Source organism: Spodoptera frugiperda, chromosome 3 (assembly GCF_023101765.2).
Source record: "Spodoptera frugiperda isolate SF20-4 chromosome 3, AGI-APGP_CSIRO_Sfru_2.0, whole genome shotgun sequence".
In the NCBI taxonomy this organism is placed as follows: Eukaryota; Metazoa; Arthropoda; class Insecta; order Lepidoptera; family Noctuidae; genus Spodoptera; species Spodoptera frugiperda.
Genome location: NC_064214.1, coordinates 2,210,215 through 2,232,133, shown reverse-complemented (window position 1 = coordinate 2,232,133; position 21,919 = coordinate 2,210,215). Strand labels below are relative to the sequence as shown.

The 21,919-nt window shown below is 34.0% G+C and overlaps 3 protein-coding genes across 8 annotated transcripts in view; 1 reads left to right on the top strand and 2 right to left on the bottom strand.

The window, feature by feature from the left end:
* LOC118274167 (DENN domain-containing protein Crag) overlaps nucleotides 1–16,104 on the bottom strand; it is a 42,197-nt gene extending 26,093 nt beyond the window's left edge. For 5 of the 6 annotated variants that reach the window (XM_035591587.2, XM_035591592.2, XM_035591591.2 and 2 more), the window contains exons 1-6: nucleotides 15,908–16,104; nucleotides 15,561–15,712; nucleotides 9,612–9,776; nucleotides 4,564–4,803; nucleotides 3,759–3,846; nucleotides 1,227–1,386 (exon numbers count right to left, since the gene is read on the bottom strand). In XM_035591587.2, the coding sequence (XP_035447480.2) occupies nucleotides 1,227–1,386; nucleotides 3,759–3,846; nucleotides 4,564–4,803; nucleotides 9,612–9,776; nucleotides 15,561–15,687 (780 nt within the window). In that variant the 5' untranslated portion in view covers nucleotides 15,688–15,712; nucleotides 15,908–16,104. Of the gene's footprint in view, nucleotides 1–1,226; nucleotides 1,387–3,758; nucleotides 3,847–4,563; nucleotides 4,804–9,611; nucleotides 9,777–15,560; nucleotides 15,713–15,792 lie in introns of all 6 variants that reach the window. The other variant, XM_035591589.2, reaches the window with a different exon arrangement.
* A 626-nt stretch (nucleotides 16,105–16,730) lies between these two features.
* LOC118274166 (U3 small nucleolar RNA-associated protein 15 homolog) lies at nucleotides 16,731–19,213 on the bottom strand. Its single transcript, XM_035591586.2, has 4 exons — nucleotides 18,976–19,213; nucleotides 18,800–18,898; nucleotides 18,322–18,504; nucleotides 16,731–17,969 (listed from the first exon to the last, which is right to left on the bottom strand). Exons 1-4 carry the CDS (start codon nucleotides 19,075–19,077, stop codon nucleotides 16,764–16,766), a joined length of 1,590 nt encoding a protein of 529 aa, XP_035447479.2. The 5' UTR covers nucleotides 19,078–19,213; the 3' UTR covers nucleotides 16,731–16,763.
* A 236-nt stretch (nucleotides 19,214–19,449) lies between these two features.
* Nucleotides 19,450–20,833, top strand: LOC118274165 (mitochondrial inner membrane protein OXA1L). Its single transcript, XM_035591585.2, has one exon. The coding sequence runs from the start codon at nucleotides 19,569–19,571 to the stop codon at nucleotides 20,763–20,765; it is 1,197 nt and encodes a 398-aa protein (XP_035447478.1). The 5' UTR covers nucleotides 19,450–19,568; the 3' UTR covers nucleotides 20,766–20,833.
* Nucleotides 20,834–21,919: the final 1,086 nt, after the last annotated feature.

The following is a 21,919-nucleotide window of genomic DNA, read 5'->3' as shown; positions in this document are numbered from 1 at the left end:
AAAAATGTAGTAAATTGGATTTATTCTTAGTCGCTGCTTGCAATTCTTCTTCGATTCTCTTAGATACAATAATATCTAGTTCCTTGTCGGATTTTGCTTGTAATTTATAATTTCGCCACACTTCGTTAACTAACTTTTGTACATTTTGTACTTTCGTACTTGTATGAGATTTTTTAAAACTTTCAAACAATTTTTGGTATAACTTGGATTTGTCTATTTGAAATGACATCTTATTTAAACATTAAACTTTGGATAATGGAATGAATGGTAACACAAATGTTAACTTGCTTTACTATGCTTACAATACGTCTACTCGCTATAGCAGCCAAACGAAACAATACACTGATAGAGGAAATTTAGACAAGTGAACAGCGCGCGGTAATTCCCTTACTCGGTTCTAAAGCGAGTAGGGGAATTACCGCGCACTGTTCACTAAATGTATGTATTACTTGCGGGAATCCCCGAAAATGCTTTTCGTTTTCAAGCAAAGACAATGTGTGGGTTGCCATTCGTGTAAAAAAGAAAATAACTACCGATGACGTAATCATCATCTAGACTCCCCTACCCCCCATGTCATCCAAAATAAGCAAAGCAAAGACCCCCCGCCCCCCCATAGTGCTTACGTAATAATTGAACGGCCCCTGAGGTGTAAAGTCGAAAACGGATTGTTTTGTGGAGCGGATTTATTACATACACCAAGATTATGTTGTTGATTTTTAACCTAGAGTTTATTAAAATTCGACATGATTAGTAATAATAAGGTGTTTTGCATTGTGCCTCGTATTAGGCATTAGCTCAACGTAACAGTTCCTTTTAAAAAGTGAGTCCAACATTGCAAAGAGCCATACTTCGGTACAAATCTCCAGAATATCCTCCTCCCAGAAAACTGACGTAAAACAACGCTTGCGTTGTGTTTGGTTGCATGAGGTTACCGGAGGCCCAATTACCTCCCTTCCCAATCTTCTCAACCCCTGAGTCCCCAACTACCTTTCAATTTTTCACCCCCAAAAGGGCGGCAACGCACTTGTAACGTCTTTATTGTTTCAAGTGTCCATGGGCAACGGCGATTGCTTACCATCAGGCCATCCGACTGCTTGTTTACCGGCTTAGACCATGAAAAAAGTTGAGTGCGATAACATCGCATCGGTATTTTTTTCGACTTTCTAACCAAACCTTTATAAAAAACTATAGATACTAAATATTTATCCAAAAAGCATAATTTTTACCTTATAAGTAGCATCCGCAACAGTCAATACAAAAGTAGAGAATACTGGTTTAGGCATCGCTGCATCGTTAGGCCATAGTTCCAGGGTCGCTCCCATCGGTAGACAGAATAGTGGCACGGATGTAGGAAATACTAAGTTACGTTTCTCTACCGTTGGATACCTGTGAGTAAAAAGTAAAAAAAAAAACTTCAATTAGGACAAAATTAACAGGTTAGGTCGATGCAGGTCGCGTTGTTAGGGGAGAAGGAGAAGTTACCGGGGCTCCGGCTCAAAGCAGGAGAAGGAACGGGGTGGTTTTTAGTCAGTAAGAGTCTGACACTCCCTCCCGCCTCACCCAAGGCGGGAGAAGTCATTGGATGATTTTCCCCGCTCAAAAAAAAAATACATTCATGAAGAGTCCCTTTGTGACTCGAAACTAGTAGAGCTTTTCTCCATTAATTTACGTAAGTAAACCGTGATTTTTAGTTAAACAAATGCCACTTAGAAAACTAAATGTATGGGGAATTGGGGATGACAATGACAAGTATCAAAATTGACGTCAATACCGTATAATTTAGTTTTCTACTCTACAAGTAGACAAGCGCTAAATAGCATTGTCTGGCATGGCTCATAGCACACGAGTGAAAGCATAAGGAAATTGAGTATTATTACTTGGTAAGTAATGTAGGTATATTATTATTACACGTGAAGTTATAAGGAAAACTATCACACACGCATTTTCCCAGTGCATCAGAGAGGAAATTACTAATTGCTAGTAAAATCCCATTTATCTATATTCTAATTATTGATAGATAAGTTATTATAATATTTGTTTAGTAGCGTAAACAATATTGACATTAAAGTCAAGGCTGATCGTTATAAAAACCCGATACTAATCACTTGAGAATTGAGATAAAAATCAGATTGTGTCATAGTCGCCATCTGCTAAAATCTTGTTTGTTTAATTTACTTGTTATACTAGTTGTTCAATACAAAATGGAATGATGCACTACCATCTTATACACTACACTCACTACTTCTACGCAGTTTCACCCGCTCTGCTTGGCTCCTATTGATCATAGCGTGATGTTTTATTACCGGAGAGACTTATTACCGGAGTTCAATTACCCTCCTTCCCAATTCCTTAACTACCGAACAAAATTCCTGACCCCCAAAAGATCGGCAACGCACTTCTAACGCTTCTGGTGTTTCGGGTGTTCATGAACGGTGGCAATTGCTTACTTTCAAATATCAATATTGCATACTAACACAAAAAAATATTCTATTTGGATCAGTAGTTCCGGAGATAAGCGAGTTCAAACAAAATCTTTAGCTTTAAATATTAGTGTAGATTTATTTCATTAAACAAGTATCTTTTAATATGACAAAACACAGACGAAAGTAGGGGTCGTAGAAAGCTAGCGGTGCACTAATAGAAGATTCGTAAAAAAGATCCAAGGTGATGTTTATTTATATTGTGTTAGACTAGAAGGTCAAGGGCAGAGACTATTATTTAATGTATTTTCTAGTGCAAACTACATTTACTAAGTACAGTTAAAACTGCTGTTTTTTAAGTGTGGGAGAGCCATGTTTCGGCAAGAATGGGCCGGCTCGACCGGAGTGATACCACGGCCTCACAGAAAACCGACGTGAAACAACGCCTGCGTTGTATTTCGTTGTGTGAGTGAGGTTACCGGAAACCCAATTCCCCCCTTCCCAATCTTCCCGAACCCTTAAATTCCTAACCCCCAAAAAGCCGGCAAGGCACTTGTAACGCCTCTGGTGTTTCAAGTGTCCATGGGTGGCGGCGATTGCTTACCATCAGGTGATACGTCTGCTCGTTTACCGGCGTTTCATAAAAATAAAAGTTTTTGTACAGAGCTATATGTGACTAATTGTAGTAGATAAAACGGGATATGATTAAATACGGGCCCGTTTGAAACCGCTAATTAATGACGCACGCTGAGAACGTTATAATTAGTTACAGTTCCAAATTTTAGGAGAACTTGAAATTTCTGTGACCTAGATATGTTTTATTTGTGCATAGAATTAATATTGTTAGCTATTTCTCTTTTACACTAACAATACAATAGATTTTTAGTTTTCATTCCGCTTATAGATGTATTTTTAGCAAATGGTATGCAGCACCGCCCTGCCGCTTGCAATTATTTGCTCTTACAGCAGAGGTGCAAAATAAAAACACCGAAACCGCTCTACATAATGTTTAGCTCCTCCACGGAGTATCTTCAGGAGGTGTTGACTGAGTGTATGTCGAGTGGTTTGTCGATACAAAGGAACAGTTTAAGTAATAATTAAATGTCTCTAAGTGCGGCAGTAACTTAAAAATTCGTCTATACATGCATTATAAAAACTGAGATGATAGCTAAATTATAAGTTATCACTTTGAATGTCGACCTTATATCAACACAACAAAGGTCTGAATCTGTATCATTCTCTATGATTGATTGCCAAGAAATAATGCAGTTGGATAATAGACTCAAATACGCAATAAATAAGGATTAATTTAATGTGTTTTTAATATATTATGTTTACCTGAACAGCACATCGGGTTTGTAGGCAATTAGTGGTGGACGGTTCATTGACTTCTTGTAGCAGAGAAACACATCACTGCCCATTAAACCTGGAATTTAAATACATATTAAGATAAGAACACACTTACGGAATAAAAAATAAGTCTAACATCAAGTATTAGGAAATCAGTCTTTCAGTTCATATCTTAACTCTTCATTAATACAAAAATCTTCTGTTGGTTGATTTTGAAACTATCTCCCATTAAACTGTGGAGAAAAAATCCCACACATTTAGTTACTAAATCGTTATACATAAAAACAAATATTTACTGTGAATTGAATAATAAGATTAGATATGGATTTGTATATAAAAAGATAAATAATCCAATACCTAGAAAGTTTCCTACTCATTGTATAATCGTGATATCAAAGATTACATTTTACATTCACTTTGTGCGTAGCGTAACTCGTTAATTTACGCTGAACATGTTTTACCAAAATATAGAGATATTGAGTAAGTAGCTTGACTAAATTAAAGTTAAGAAATATATCTGAAATGTTAAGCCTTTCAAAAACACTTTATCACTGAGCTATATTGCTACATTTTTTAAAACTACAATGATATCTCCAAATTATTGATTGATATGCAATCTCCAAATTCCTAACCCTCAAAAGACGGCGCCGATTACTGCTCATCGGGTAATCCGTCTGCTCGTTTGTCACTCCGTACCACAAAAGCCCTTTTGACGTACCCTCAATTAGACCTGTTTTTGGACGACCTGCCAAAAATCAATAAACATCACACAAAAAGAAAAAAAAGTCCTTACCTTTATTCAAATTCTTAGGGATCATACAAAAGGCATGTGGTGGACATTCCCCCTTGCTTGCTACAATCACACACACATCGACGACGACGAGAGCATTACATGGTGCACCTGGATGCGCTCGTCTGTACGTAATGAAGGTTTTTGCTGTGGAGTTGTTCACGTTGGCCAATCGACCGCCGGCTGAGACGAGGACCATTTCTGCGTCGGCCATAAGACGTTCTTTTCCGTCGTACATGACACCTGGAGGTGAAAGAGGTTTTGTTAGAGTAGTCTTTGGAGAAATCCATAAGTTTCGAAAAGACACAGGAAAGGCTTGAGATCTCATAGTAAAATATGTTTATGTGTACTTTAGGTATTTTTTGCATGCATAAATAAAAATTGTATAAACACTCTGTAAAACTTAGTCTGACATTCCATTAAGTATAAAAACCGGCCAAGTGCGAGTCGGACTCGCTCATGACCGTACAGCAAGTAGATGACATAATATAAAAGTGTAAAATAACTTGGTTTTACGTAGTGTTTGTATGAACGATTATATTTGTTTTTGAAAATGTTTTATTTCTTAAAAACTAATAATGATAGTTCAAACCAATTTTCGTTGTTAGTTTCCATTGAAATCCAGCATAGCAGTTTTCTCACTCTCTTATGTTAGTTTTTCCACTTTGGAAAGATTGATTTTGTCGACAATGTATTTTTTAAAGACCTATCCAGGGATATGTAAGCTGAAAAAAAATTTTTTGTCAGATGTATGGATTGCCCCCCTTTATTTTTTAAATTTATTAATTTTTATTGAAAATTCTAATAGCGGTTACCGAAATACACCATCTTACAAAGTTTATCCCAACAGTGGAAATAGGCTGTGACATACGGACGGACGGACAGACGGACAGACGGACAGACAGACAGACATGACGAATCTATAAGGGTTCCGTTTTTTGCCATTTGGTACGGAACCCTTGGGTACGCTATTACTTTGTCCCTATTTGATTGCTATTTTAAGCATTTTTCGCGGAACTGCCATGCTAGTCACCGGCGATCGGAGTTAGCGGAGAATTTGCCTTCAACAGTTTCTGATGGCAGTCAAAGGCTTAACAAAGTATAAGCTTCATTACATACACTGTAAGTTTTGGTGTGAAACTTGATATACATATTACATAGACATAGAAATCTAAGTAGTAGATACAGTATTTATAATTCTAGAACAGTTCGACAGGTTTTTAGGTTTCAAATAACAGAATATTTTCCCCATACATTTCATTGACCGTCATTACTCATTAATTTATTATTGTAAGGCGATACGAGGGCCGTCGGGGCCAGTACTTAGTTATTGATAAAAGAAATAAAGAAACAAATCGGTGACCTAACTTATGTATCATGGTGAATGAATCATTTCTAATCAAATATTGATTCTTTAAACAGCCGTTTCTTAGTAAGTACGAGTATATATTTTTATGTACAGGATTATATTCTAGACTTCTAGAGTTATCTAACAATTCGTGGACTTATTTTATCTAAAACGTGGGAGCTTCGAAAATACACAAACGGCTCATGATAATATCTTATTTGAATTGCCAGTATGTGCTTATCAGTCAATATATTTCAATTGCATTCAGACTATTAGTAATATTATTACAATCTTTAGGATATAGGACAATATCGATAGACATAAGGAAATAATGCTGCGTTAAAATATAACAAACAATAAATTTGACGTGGAAGTTTTACTGTGAAACAATGACACAGACAAAAGAAAATAACAAAGCATGGACAGTTAGTATAATGCATTGAAAACCCAGCTCAATAAGGCGTGGTAACGATGATAAAACTACTACTGATAACGCTGCATAGCACCTATTATCGCAGAGATACAATATGACCTATCTATATTAAAGAATTAACCCACTTATTCGATGGATTTACTACGGGCATGCGTGACGTCACTGTTGTATGTGTTTTGATTATTTTCCTTCGAGATAACGACGGCTTATCTCTTTGGACGCGTACCTGGATGTGGCGGTGGGCTACTTTAAAATTGTTATTTTAAAAACTGGTTATGCGAAGTTCGTTAGTTTGGTGTTTTCGACAAATATAACCTTTGAGTGTCCACAATAAATATCGATGAGAAAATAAATGTTGTATCTTCTGTTAATACATGAGACGAGACGTGTAGAGACGCGTTCAATATCTAGAATAATGTTTTCAGTCTAGTCTTAAAGAAAAGAAGTTACCTAAAAGAGGACACGTGTAACATTGTCTCAAACATTAGAAGAAAGACTTTTTTTCTATTAATAGTGACGTGACTCCAGTCTTGTTTACATCTAAACGTATTCTGGGAAAGTCGAAGTAATAAAACGCGTGTATCTTATCGTGCAGAAAATCCAATAAGATGCGAACGTGTAAGATAAGTTTACGAAATGGAGGGCTAGTTCAGACATAACATGGTACTTTCCTTTGGTGATAATAAAATGGTTTGAAGGTTACACAGACCGTTGGATTGAGGACATTTTGCGAACAACTTTAGTGCAGATAGCGCAGATTACATTGTTGAAAATTGAGTAATATTTGAGTAGGTATTTGTAATTTGATATAATCTTATTTGATTTGTATAAAACTGTTCTTAAAACAGTTTTGTACTGTAAGTCCATGTTGTATTAAATAACAATTTAGTGAAGAGACCGCCTTACGTGCTTTCCATAGCGCAATCTCATGTTTCCTTAATTCTTCTGTCAAGCCATTAACAGTTAGTAGTTTTATGTATTTAAACCTTTTCTATCACATCGTTTAGTATGCAACGCTAATCCTATTTATAGAATCGGTTAATTTAAGTGTTATCGAGGTACCTACGTTTCCGCTGCTCATGAATAATTCATTTTTAATGTAGGTTGGAAGGACGCGTACGGCGTACGGCACAGTGTGAACCTAAAACTTTTTTATAGTATATGAAAAAAATAAATTGGCAATCTAACTTTGACCTAGCAGGACGGACGATGGTGTACTATGATGAACCAGAGCGTTCGTTAAGATGAGTAACACAAAATATTATCTCAAGAGGAGATTGCTAAAGTGGCAACCGAAAAATTGTGTAGAGTCAAGGACAAGATTAAGATGATTTTAGCAAGCCTGCTGTTTTAAATTTCAGAAACATTATAAGATTACGATCTTAAAGTAAATCAAACATCAGTTGTTCCAAAAGACAGTAATTGCCTCAGAAGTTACTCTCGAGTATTTTTATCTCAAAATCCTTAATGACACTATTTTATATTTAGCTGTAATGTTTGTCTGTGACCCAAAGAATAACAATACAATACAAACTTGTTCTCGTTCCACGATTCTAGTTTCGTCCAGTGATTGGTTTGATTATTCGAGTGTAGGCGTTTAACTGTGTAGATGAATATCTTATTAAGATTCCCTATTTACAGCAGCTGAGCTATACGCTTAGAAATGCGGTAAGTAGCGTTTTATTTGTTATCTAGCGATTTTATGATCATGTTATAGGGGTCATTGTGATTATTGAACACGGGGCAGGACTCTTCGATTTAGAATAAATTAATTGTTTGTAAAGTTAGTATAATAAAAAATAAGAAAGTTTATTTCCATGAAGTATGGGCACATACATAACATATATACTACAGGTGACAGTATAAAAAAAATAATCTAATACATAGCCTACTCTTTACGGCATGTAAAACTATTGGTTATAATTACAATTAATAGGAACATAGCATAAATTTTTCTTAGAACTAAGATAATGTAGTTATTTTTCTTATTAATTTGCACTCTAAAATAACAATTGTTTTAAGTAATGATCTCTTTGTCTTATGTTCAGGAAAACTTGACGTTCAAATGGATTAAAAATAAGTAAACTAAGATGCAAGTTGTAGTGATGCTTTTTAATGATAATAAAAAGTGAACCATTTCATAATATCCATTTGGATCATTTTCAATTGGCAAATATAAACTTAGAATTGAGACAACGGGGTTGGTTACCTAATGGTCTTGACCTTTCAGCTATACTATAACATTAAGTGAAGCTTGCCCAGCTTGCATGTCCAAGCTATCAAAAGGGCAAGGTTGGGGTGTAAAACATACGTGACTAGTTCAGATTTTACTAGTTCTCAGTCAATCTGAAGTTGTACAAACGCCTGTGACAGACAATATTGTTGAATAGAAATTTACTATAAATATGATGAGCATTATAGCCTATGATGATGGTTTTTTTTAATAAGACTTATGTCAGAGCTTGTATTTCTGTATAATTTTAATAGAACTACAGTTCTATTTAAAAACGAGAGTCTATTAGACAGATTCCAATCTCAGGATAAGCTCGTCGATTAGTTACCATTTCAATTTTAAGTACCTACTTATCTAACTAGAAGCAATCTGGGTTACATATTGTTCATTATCGAGTTTTACATAACAATAAAAGTGTGTTGTTCACATTCAACCGTAGTTTATTTTTAAATATCTTACTCATTCAGAATGTTATAAATCAGATGAACTGTTAACCATTTTTGAATAGGATTTCTGCCGTTTATGGTAATAGGATTAACGTTTAAGGCCTTAAGCATGTATTGTCAATTTAATCTCCAATATTTTTCCATATGCATTTGCCGCGCACATGTCTCCGTAAACACAGCTTGCAAAACACATTCAGTTATTAAAGTGTTTGTTTGTAAATATTAGTAAACTGACAGAAGGTAAGTACATAATGCTAAAACAACAGAAGTTCATAAAAGATATTGTAAGCGCATATATAAAATTTGCGCAAAGAACTTGCGCAAACTGTGACAATTTTGCGCAAATAATCAAAAAAGTTGAGAAAATTATTTAAACCAATAACCGACTATGTGTATTGTAGAGTCTTTTGCTCCATATTGTAGCTTTATATAATGTATGCTGTGAAACTCTGGCTTTTGGCTTCAGAGCCCCATATTCCTTTACATACCATACTATGTACTTAAGAAAATAAGCTGTAGAGTTTCCAATAAATAAATAAATTTTCTAAAAGAATTCACTCATTAACCTATGTTCTTAGTAGAAAAACTTACCGATATCGACAAGCGGCGGTCGATCCCTGCCCCTTCGTATGCAGAGGTAACATTCTGGTGACCGCATGGACCCATGGTTCAAATCTGCTGGTAAACCTGTCGGTGTTGTTTCTAGGACTTCGAAACCATTGGGGACTGTCTCTTCAAGGCCGGGGAATATCACACCTGGAACAAAATCAATATTTAGTTGCGGTACATTGGTAAAATTGGACCATAACCTGAACACTTCTCATTATATTTAATCCTTATTGGCGATAGTAAAATACCTGTATCCGAATATAAACATGTAATTTTTTCCCTTTTGCCATTTATTTCTACTTCCAAAGGGTCGATCTTATCGTAAAAGTAACTTAAAATTATTCTCTGTAACATACGCTATGAGTGTATCGTATATTTCTACAAAACTGGTTCACACCCACGATAAATTGGTAAGTAGGTACCTTCCTGCAAAAACTGGTACATTGTTCAGATAGCGATAGTTTTTTGGTTGGATGCCGATGAATCATTGAACCTCCAAAATCACTATTGTGTAATACCGGAAAAGATACATCTAACTAGTAAAGGAATAAAAACTACATATTACTATGTAGAGCACATACATTGGCCTTAATAAATTACTGAATATAAACAAACTTTCGTGCAAGCATTGAGCTAATCTTTCGCATCAGAAAAATGTAACGCTAGTTACCATGGAATAGTTTACAAAGAATCTCAATGTTAAACGTTTTTTTTTATTAGAAAATTCAATAGCTATGAGGTCTTTGTGACCCGATAACCTTGACAATGGCTTTTCTTTATGTTTTTTTCGACGTTAGCTCTACTTCCTTCGACCGACCTTCGTTTGTTCGTCGTAAGTTTTGTAACATATTATTACTATAATTGGTAAGTAAGTAGAAGTAGGTACAATGTTTTAAGAGCTTAAGTGTTTTGAGTATTAAGTAATAAAAAACTGAAGCTTTATTAATAATTTGTGGGATTAACAAATATTACGATTTATCCTGTTACTTTGAAGACTTTGGGAGTCTCCATCGTAATTAAAACGCCGTCTGATATTACCAAAATATCTGAACTTCATAAAAATATTTACATAAACTAACCAAGGTGATACGTTCCAGATATTTTTGGATGAGATATGATTACTTATCCGAGATACGGAGACATCTGTTAATTCAGTAATCAAATAACAACTTCATATTAACAAGGTTTGACGAAACCTTTCTCCTGTCAACGGTCTATACCTAACACACTTTTGTGAGTTTTGTAACTCGCTTACATATTAAAACTACTCGCTGCGTACAAATTAATGTAAACATTCATTATCTATGACGGGCGGACTAATTAACAATTCATAACTAAAAGAATGCGTGTGCCTTACGTCACACAAACAATGCTGCTTTGTTGACCTGAGTATCTTGAGGTATAAGTGGCAATGAACCCGACTTATAGACTGTGTACATCGATATATGTATCAATGGTGTCAATACATGAGAACCGACTGAGGGTCAAACGATCGTGGCCCTTTGTTAAATAATCAAGGCGAGTACTGGCGAGTTACTTATGGTATGGTATCACAGAGGAAATAAATGATATAGATTGGAGCCTATCAGAGCAACTCAATAGTACTTCTGTATAATAATTACTGTAGCATGCTTTTGTTGAAGTTTGGTCCGATGCGGGCGTGATGGTTTTTTAGCTCCATATTTGGACTCAAAAAACATCAACGCTCGCACGCTTGCGACGACGTCTACAGTACCGAAATACTTGTAGTTTCTTTTTTATTTCGATACAAAACTGTAACATGGAATCTTACAATTTGTTTGGTAACGACAGATTACCATACTTTTCTAGATTGCTGGCTGGATAACTAATGACTTACTAGTCTACTCAAATATTTGACTAGTAAGTTATTTTTATTTTTAGACGACACACGTGACTATGTGACTCAATTAACTATTTAGTGCTTACTTTACATATATTATGTAGCTACTAGCTACGTAGTGATTATAAGGATAATTTTAATACAATTTACGGCATGACAACATTATAGAAATATTCCAGGTAGGTACATAGCTACGTAAATCTGACAAAAACGATTGTTTATCACAAAGGTTTTCTTATAGCACTTTATTAATAGATATTATAATAATTTAAGCTAAGTTGACGCTACATCACGTCGCCTAACATTATATGATTAGACGAACAAAGGTCATTCATATCACAGGTACAACGTACGCAGGAAAGTATGAAGTTAGAGGAAAACACACGATCTTTAATGTTTATATAAGGTAATTCATAACAAATATAGTATGTTCTCATCTCTAATAGCACACCTGTTACCTGTGCTATTGTAAAATAATATTTATAAATAGTACATTGATCTATGAGTACCTAGTACTTATTATTGATTACTCTTTAGTCATTACGCAAAGATGTCAATTAAGGTTAAAATGTAGTTATTCATTTATTATTAATTGCAAAAACACTCTTGATATTAATAACTATCGTGAGACAAACTAAATATTTAACTAAAAATGAAGGTTGGTTAAAGTAGTCTAGATAATCTATCGTCCAAATATTTTAAGTTAATGCTCTACTAGTTTCGAGACAGAGGGGCTCATCCTCATGCAGTCAGCGCACACCGCTCATGAAGTCACTCTGTGACTCGAAACTAGTAGAGCTTTTCTCAGTAGTTATCGTTATTTTTAGTTAATTTACAACTTTAATAGTAGTTGATTAATATTGAACTATTTGGATGATGAAGCATAGTAGAGTACTATCTACAACCAAGCTACTAGATAAAGATAGATAGACTTATCTTAAGAATCTATAAAAAAACTATTATGTATCTTTGAGGCTTATCAGGGTATGTTAATGACAGATTAAAATTAATGTAGGCAACATGAAAGGAGTCTTTGGGCAATACGTAAATATAAAATAATAATTTATCAGCGAATCTATTATCTAGAGTTACGGAATAAAGAATAACTAGTTTGTAAATTTATCTCTAGATTAGAAAGTAAGATAGGATCTAAAAACATACAGTGCGAATACTGGCTTTGAAAATGTATCATTTATTAAGCACTTCTGCGAACTTTATAATTATAATAAAACTAACTACGCTCAAAGTTAACTAATCTAAAATAGGCGCAAATAATTATAATCTGTTTCATTTTGTTATTAAAACTGTTTCTTTTATTTACTTTCACATCAACTATACCTAGAGTTTATGTAAACATCTTTAAAGAAACTCGTCAAACTCGAGTAGGTATATTATCTAAATATACATAACTCAAAGGTCACTGACTGACATAGTGATCTATCAACACAACACAAATACTGGACGAATCAAGCTGAAATATTATGTCGTAGCCATCCCCTAAGAAAGGGTTTTGATAAATTCCATTAATACTTCTTAACGCGAGCGAAGCCGCGGGCTTTATGTATATTACACGAGTAGGTATGTTATAGTAAGTATATTATATTATAACAATTACCTACAACTGTTACAATGAAGTAACAATAACACAAAACATGTGATGTTTGTTTTGACAAACAAACATATAAACAAAAGTTGAGCCACTGCCAGAAATATCATTAACACCGAGTAATGTAATAAGTAATAAGCAAGTAGCCATTAATATGGTAGATGTCCAGTTTCTTGATATGGGAAATAACCTAGATTCAAGTTGACTAAACCAGTTTCGTTCATTTGACGACAAATCTGTATGTAAGTAGTTAGTATGTATCTTGAACTTGTTACAATACTTTCACAAAATATTACAACTTGTTCCATAGCATGTTTTAATGAGTAAAGTGGGAAAAAGCAGATGGATCATTTGATGGTAAGTGATCAACACCGTTAACAAAACCAGAGGAGTTACAAAAAGTGGCAGTTAAATAGACTAGTATATAAAAATGAGTTGTAGAATGTGTTGCTAAGGGCTAATGTCGAGAACAGCTGAACAGATTTCTCTGATTTTTCTTTTATTGGTTTTGTTATTATTAGGAGAAGGTTCTTATGAAAGAATAACCTTAAGTTCTTAAAAAGATGTGCGGAAAGAAAGTTCGTGGAGTCGGCTAGTTAAAATATTACTCCTTGTCATGAAAATAGTCACAACAGAAAAAGAAAAATATTTAATTTCAACCAGTTTCTCCCGATATTTTGCGTACGGTAACAAAATTCGCGAAGTACAAAATAATAACTGTATTTTATACAGCAAGTTATGTTTGTATATTGCAATTTCCCTCAATAACCTGCTTGCTTACTCATAAACGCAAAGGTTTGGCAGGTCAAGGCAGACTGGTCAATTTAATGTTGTCCATGTCAAATCACTGTCAGTTTTTTCGTACCAACACCTTATCTGTTATCTGATTGATGTTTTGATAAATTGATTATTTTCGGGAAAATATTAGGTCAACATGGGCATTAGGAGATAAGGTTTTGTGTTGTATTAGAATTTCTACAAAACATATTTATTAGGCTTACAAATGATTTTAGGGAAATATTTTGGAGTTTTGCAACAGAACACCATTGATTTTTATGAATCTTTAGAGTATTTTTAACCAGATTGTTTTATTTAACTTTTCTTACCTTAGATATGACAACCGCATCATATTTAGAGTAACTAGGTCCTTTTTATATATCCATATTTATAATATAATACTAATAAACTTATAATTCAAAACAGTTAATTCTACACAGCAACACAAACATCTCAAGTATCACTTAGTGCAACCATGAAACTTGATGCCTAACCACAAACCTTACGACTGTGACAAGTCATCCAAGAATTTCCTATAACTCGTATATTATGGATACTGGATACAAAGTGATAAAATGACATAACAAAACATCATTGTCATTACAATTATGACTAAGGTACAGCATGTTTACACTAAATGTACCATGGTAGCATTTGTCTAACGAATACTAATTTACATACAACATGTATAAGACTAGATTAATACGCAGGATGTTTGCAAGATAACTCTTAATAAATATGCAAGAATGCTTAAACATGACCAAAATGACAACACATAAGTGACCTAGAGAATCAATTACGCAAAGTTTGTTGTTAGAATTCAATATTTAATTACTTCCTCATAGAAGTAACACATTCTGTATTTGGAGTATTGACAGATAGATGTTAAAATAAAAAGTAAATAAAAAACCATAAATGATACAATTTTTGTACCTTGTTATCTGTCATGTTCTCATTATAAATTACAATGAGATACTAGCCGGTTGAAAAAAAAAAAGAAAAAGTCACAGTCAACTTTTTTATACAGTCTAGTCATTAGAATTTAGTAGAACAATAATTATGTATGTGGATAACAAACACTATTATATTGCCAGTGATTCATCAAAAACAATGTTGTATCACCTTTATTATTAAATAAAACATTATTAATAACTTATTATTAAATAACAATACCTAAATTAAAACCTGAATTTTAAATTTAAAAATAGAAATGTCTGTATAAATACTTATCTGTTTTAACAAACTAGTTTGTTAATAATTTTTTTTTTTATTTTAATAGCAAGCTCATATTTAGGTTGTTCATGGTTGTAAATAATGTGTACCACACATAGTTTATAGAAAAATCCAATGAGATTTTTGTATTACATGTTTCTGTTTTTTCCTTATAAGATTCTAATAATATAGGATCACAACAATGTTAACAGACTACATGTTTAATACACAAAACCCAGCACAAGTGATTTAAATTGCCTCAAGGTTTAGAGTGAACATTATGGACTGATGAATAATTTATTTTCAACACTCAAATACCAAACTATATGCCCCATAAGACCTATTTAAAGGATTATCATTGTCACAACACATAAATTATGTGCATATGAATTCCATATTTGAATGACAAAAAAGAAAAATAGGAAGAATATTAGAGTACCTTAACTTTTGGGAATAGTAGAAAAAAAGGACTTACCTATGTCAGTGATTGGTGCCTTTGTACTGTATCCTTTGAGGTGTCCAGAGTCGCAATCATCAAGTAATTCCGGTTTCTCCGGTAAACCAGCGATAACAAAGTAATCGGCGACTTTCCGCTCATCCATGTTTTACAATTTTACATGCGAGTACCTACGACAGAAATCTCGTGGTCACACCAATGTCAGCAACAAGAAAAATAAATACAACCAGTACTTTTAAGGTTAACGAACATTTACAACACCAATTCATATACTCTTGTAAACAGACCAGTTTATATAACACAGAGATAGTTAAAATAAAAATAAAAAATGCACCAATAACATGAAACCCTTGAAGTGAACTTACAGTTTATTGCTACAGTTAACAATTTGAGCATGAACACGTCACACATCGTTTTACGTAAATATTTTATTTATAGATTTATTGCGTTGCCATTTAAAATCACTGCTTAGTTTTAACACAGAGGTGCACTTGAAAATTATTCGTTTTTATTGAGACTTTTGCAAAACGTCATTTTGTCCGACAACAATCAGCCATAGACAATATTTATTTTTGCTTCCTCATCCTAAAAAGTGACAGACAAAAGCAAACAGACTTACAGCCTATTTTAGTCAAATTGTACATTTTCAATATCTTTTAGTTAAGATTATTCTAAATTCACTAGATTTATTTGGTTTCATTACTTTGAATCTTATAGACGCCTAGATATGGCCAGTTGCAATGTAAAATGTGAATAAGAAAAAGCATAGAGCAAAAGCCATAGATTATAACATTTCTTCAAAGTAATCTAAAATTATCACGACTTTTATTCTAAAAGGGGCAAATAGGTGTCCACAGAATTAATTTACAACCGTTTTTCATTTGTTCTCATTTTGCCCTTTGCTAAGGCCAACTACCTAAGCTTCGTACCTACCCAGGGTCGCAATGACTCCACGCTCTACGTTTTACGTTTGAAACTACTCATCCAATGACGCATATTTTCAGTGTAATCAGCTTTTCTGTATTTAATAAATCTAGAATAATAGCTACCCCTTTATTAATAACCAAAATCTTATGACATTACTGATGAAAATAAATAAGTATAGAGTAAAATAAATACATTTTTACTTCTTTGAGGGATAGTAAAATCTAAAAACAGTAACTTATTTGTATTCAATGAAACTCAAAATTTTTACATAACATTAATTTTTATTTCATAAAACTAAACATCAATAACAATTTCCTTCAATGCTTTAGTTGATGGTGCTAGGGTATCATTCAAATCCACTGTATCACTGGTATTACTAATTTGCGCTCCGGCCATCAAAAGGTTGATAGTCCCTTCCAACTCACTCACTTTCTTGCAAACTTCTATTTCTTCTTCTATCTCTTTCATCAGAGAAGTGTATAACCATAGATTTAATTCAGAAAAAGTTTTAACCTGATTTTCAAATACATCAACAAACACATTGGCTGCATCTATTATTACCCTGGTAAATCTTGTCTCTCCTAGATTTTTCTTAAAGTATTTTAGTAATGTTCCTATATCTTTTTCATTTAGGCCATCCATAGCTACATGTAAGACCTTTCTTCTCAACATCTCTTGTATTAAAGCAGCTGTCTTCTCCGGGAATTTAGTGGCTACATAAGTCTTCAGACCAGCTGACAGAGCTTTCGTGAACTCCATTTTCCTAAGGAATTTATCATATTCGGCTCCTTTTGGTGTTTTAAAACTAATTTTCTTACTTAAATCTTGCTTATCCTCCTCAAACAGTGAAGTTTGGACATGGTCTGGAACAAACTTGAGTAAGCCTCTTTTCTCATAAGATTGTTTTGCTGGCTTTTCCCTTTTTCTAATAGATATAATTCCATCAATCATACCAACTGCTAGAGTGTCATCTTCTTTAGAGATAGCCATACTCAATACAGCATTAGGGAAGTCAATATTGTGAACAACTTTGAAAGTTGATATGTCATAAATCTTAACATGTCTGTCCAAGGAGGCTGATAGCAGTCTGCTGTTGTTACTGGCCAGTCGTAATGTGGTGACAGTTTTATGATGTTGAGAAATATTGGCCAGTTGTTTGCCCCCATTGAAGATGTCCCATACTTTAATTTCTGTGCCACCAGCACTGATGAATATACCTCCTGATGGTAGGAATAATGTAGACTCCACAGGACTGCCATGGTTCACAGAAAGTACTGTTTCATTTGATCTACAGTCATACAACTTTACTGAATGGTCATAACTTCCAGATAAAATGATATCTGGTGAGATGGGACTGGCAGCTCCGGCTCTGACATAATCTGTGTGTTCAGCAAAAGTAGCAAGCTTCTCCTCTGTTGCTATGTCCCATAGACAAACTGATTTGTCATCTGAGTAACTTAGGACTTTCACATGATCCTTTGTGAATAATGTTCTGTGAACCTGAAATTATGAATAAGTACATTTTAATAAAAATTAGGACTTAGGTGTTTGGTTCTAGTTTACAAGAGCAAAGTAATAATTTGAGATTTAAATCAACTTATAAAATTATGACCCTTAGTACGAGTTTATTTTATGTTGAATGAAAACAAAACGAGAGCACATTCAGAGCTCTGATTGGCTGATGCGAATGAACCAACCAATCAGAATGCTGAACACACTCTCGATTTGATCTTGTTAAATGTAAAACTTGTCAACTTATATAAATTTTTTGTCTTCACTAGTATAAATATTCTTGTTGTACCAGTATACAGCTTAGATGAAGTCACATATTGTATTATTATACAATACTTACAGGGCCAGTATGTCCAGTAAACACTCTAAGCACATTCTTTGACTGAACATCAAACAACTTGACGGCTGCCTCTTCACTGCCAGCCACCAACAACCTTCCATCACCTCTGAATGTAGCACCATACGCAGCTTCCACAAACTTTGAGATGTTCTTCGCAACTACTTTTGTAATTGGATCATAGACCTGAAATAAGATTTTATTTTTTTTATTATATGTATGTGAGTAAAACAACATGCTGTAGATTGAGAGGTTCATTGTGATATTGAATATAGCTCTTACTTTTGGCTAGTTGTGTTTTTGAGTCATAATTAATAGATGATAAGGCAGCAGTTAGAATATTACCACAGCCATAGGTACTCCAGGTTTGTTTTAGTTGATAATCCAAATATAAACACAAATAAAATTAGTTTCTTTTAGTTTAAGTCTATCTGACTTTTTCTAATATTAAATTAGGAAATATAAGGCATAATTTACCAACCTGTACTCTGACTGAGCATGTCGCAGCGAAGTAATAAGGTTCCACAGGACTGAAGTCCAAATAATCAATAGCACCAAACTCTTTCACTAAAACTGGTGACTGAAAGTAAAATATACATTAACAACATTGTTTTTACTCATAAATGTGAAGTAATCTACAGAAATGTGAACACTTACTCCTAATTTCTTCCAATAAATATTATCCTCAGTAACAACAGAAGCCGGCTTCTGATAAACAGCTTTGCTTGTTTTCTTAAATGGATATGAAATGTGTGCCATGTTTGTAATATAGTGTCACATTTAAAGCTGTAATATTAACATTTAATTTATAAAATTTTAATTAAAACACACGCGTATTATCATTCCCACGTTGTTTTGAAACTTTTGACAGCAGCTAGTTCGTTGACAGTTTTTGTAACAGATTATAAAACAACACGTGCAACTGACAATTCCACTGCACAGATTACAAATATAATCGGTATGGGATTAAAAAAGATTTTGATTTAAATTGTATTACCGAACAACTTGATATGATTCTATTTGAACATACCTTTCAATGCATTACATAAAATGCCATCATAATAAAAATAATTTATCCTCAAAATCTGTTTTTACTAAGCAAATCATAGACAAAAGACATTCAAGTCTAGAATTAAAACATATACGATTTTGTCTGTGATTGATTGTCAGAAATGTGCCGTAACAAAAATAACATAACTTTTTAAGTTTATTATTGAATTTTTAACCAGATAGTGTACAACTAAGTCAAAATGTTCAAACTATTGAGCCGCCACGGCCGCCCACGAAGTGCTGTCATTAATTACATTTCTGATAAATGTTTTGAGGTTAGAAAAGCTAAGGTTTATTACGTATATTCCTCAGCAGCATCAGTAAGGTTTAATTCGACTGTTGTCAGCGATGCAGGCAAAACAGCAACCATTGTGGAAAATATACCAGAACCACCTCCAGTTCCTGATCCTTCGACCCTTGTCGACTTGACTGAAACAGTACAAACTGTGGCAGCAAATGGAGAGCCCACCTTAGCCAGCCTTGGTCTCGGAGGTTGGTCGCCCATTGGGTTAGTACAACATTGTTTGGAGTATCTACATATTTCCCTAGATGTACCTTGGTGGGGAGCAATTCTCATCGGTACCGTTTGCGTACGTTTAATCATGTTCCCGTTGGTCATAATATCGCAAAGAAACACAGCTGTGATGAATAACAATTTACCAGAAATCCAGCTTCTCCAAATGAAAATGACAGAAGCAAGACAGACTGGAAATCAGCTTGAAGCAACTCGGTATGCTCAAGAAATGGTTGGATTCATGAAAGAGAAAGGTTTAAATCCTCTGAAGAACATGTTGGTGCCTTTAGCTCAGGCTCCATTGTTTCTTTCATTCTTTATAGGACTGAGAAGGATGGCTAACTGCCCTGTGGAGAGTATGACTTACGGTGGTCTTGCCTGGTTCACAGATTTGACTGTGCCTGACCAATTTTTCATTCTGCCACTTATAACTAGTGCCACAATGTGGGCTACCATAGAATTGGGTGTGGATGGAGGTCGTCTTGAGGCACAGAACATGGTAATGATGAGATACTTCCTCAGAGCTATACCTATTGTCATGATTCCATTCACAATTAACTTCCCTGGGGCAATTTTAGTTTACTGGTGTTCCACTAACTTCATTTCTCTTCTTCAAGTTGGTTTACTTAAGGTACCAGCTGTAAGGGACTACTTTAAGATACCTAAACTAATTAAACACACACCAGAAGCCCTGCCAATGAAGAAAAAAGGTTTTATTGATGGAGCTAAGGATTCCTGGACTAATATGAAGATCTCCAAAGAGTTGGCTGAAAGACAAAGGATAGATGAAATGATATTCACAAAAGCCGGCAAAGGGCCTCTACAGAAGACATACAAGTTTGACCCAACAAAGCTATCAAGTGTACAAGCAAAGTCTAAATAATTTTTATAATATTGTTAAATTCTGTTTAGTGTAGTTTATTGTGTATTAAATAACATTTAAATTAAGAAGTTGTATTTTTATATTTTCTATGTTGGTAATAACCCTTTCCCTTGTTTCTTGTCTCTTCTAGCTACATTTAATTAATATGAATTTAGATTAGGAGTTATCTAGACTTGTATTCAGTATTTTACTGATAATGTTGAATATCACTATTTTTGTACTAATTTAAAGATGAAGCCATACAAATAGTTATTGAGGATTTTTTTTTAAATATTTGTATCTACACTCTACACAAAAGTAATTTCTCACCACCTGGGAATTATTTATGGGAACTAGTGTTATAGAAAATAAACACCTATTTTCGTTTTAGCTACAAGTACTATAGATCTCCTACTGGGGTTCAGGTGTAATATTTTGTGAGCTACAATAGTTGTTGTTACTCGCGTCTACTGCAAGATGGCAGCACTGTCGAACTAATTTTATTATTTGTCTATTTTCTAAATCTATAATATCTTTTCAATTAATTAACAAGTAAACTCACGTTGATAAATTTGGGAATATGCAGATTTGTATAAGTATTAAATGTAAAGTCCACAATTTTTTTACAAGTCCCATTACATACGGAATAAGCTTCATTGCCGTATTATATTAGGCACGATTTTAGACAGTCTATTACAAGTATCGATACTATTATACTAATGCTATACTTGGCCGTTGAAATCGAATACGGAATACCCCTGTACAGTAGCCGCTCTTGCAATCGCTCGATCAACGGCGGGTCGAGTTAAGTGTCCGTGTTTAATAAAATTATAATGTAGGTAGTTAGTTACCTATTTCAAAACTTAACAAAATAAAAATCATAACTTATCAAATAAAAATAAATCAAGTAGCTCATAAATAACAATGTGATGAGAATATTAAAATACAAATGAAAGTACCTACTCGAAAAATACGTAGGTATTGTGCCAGGCGTTGGGTCTCGGAATGTTTTCGACGGAAATAATAATAAAGAGGGAAACCATTGCCGTTTGAACAAAGCAAAGGCTCAAAGGCTGAATGCTTAGAACGCAATTACCGATGTCGAAAGCGGCCCGTGTGGAGCGAACTTTATTATGTATACAATGATTTTCGTACCTTCCTTTTAATAAAAGACT

What these genes read in the sequence shown, in the direction of transcription:
- LOC118274166 (XM_035591586.2), bottom strand. Translation starts at nt 19,077, where the DNA reads ATGGCACACATTTCATATCCATTTAAGAAAACAAGCAAAGCTGTTTAT. An exon ending in TTTATTGGAAGAAATTAGGA is followed by an intron (nt 18,899 to 18,975) that starts GTAAGTGTTCAC and finishes TTTTACTTTCAG; the next exon opens with TCACCAGTTTTAGTGAAAGA. An exon ending in CATGCTCAGTCAGAGTACAG is followed by an intron (nt 18,505 to 18,799) that starts GTTGGTAAATTA and finishes ATCTTATTTCAG; the next exon opens with GTCTATGATCCAATTACAAA.
- LOC118274165 (XM_035591585.2), top strand. Translation starts at nt 19,569, where the DNA reads ATGTTCAAACTATTGAGCCGCCACGGCCGCCCACGAAGTGCTGTCATT.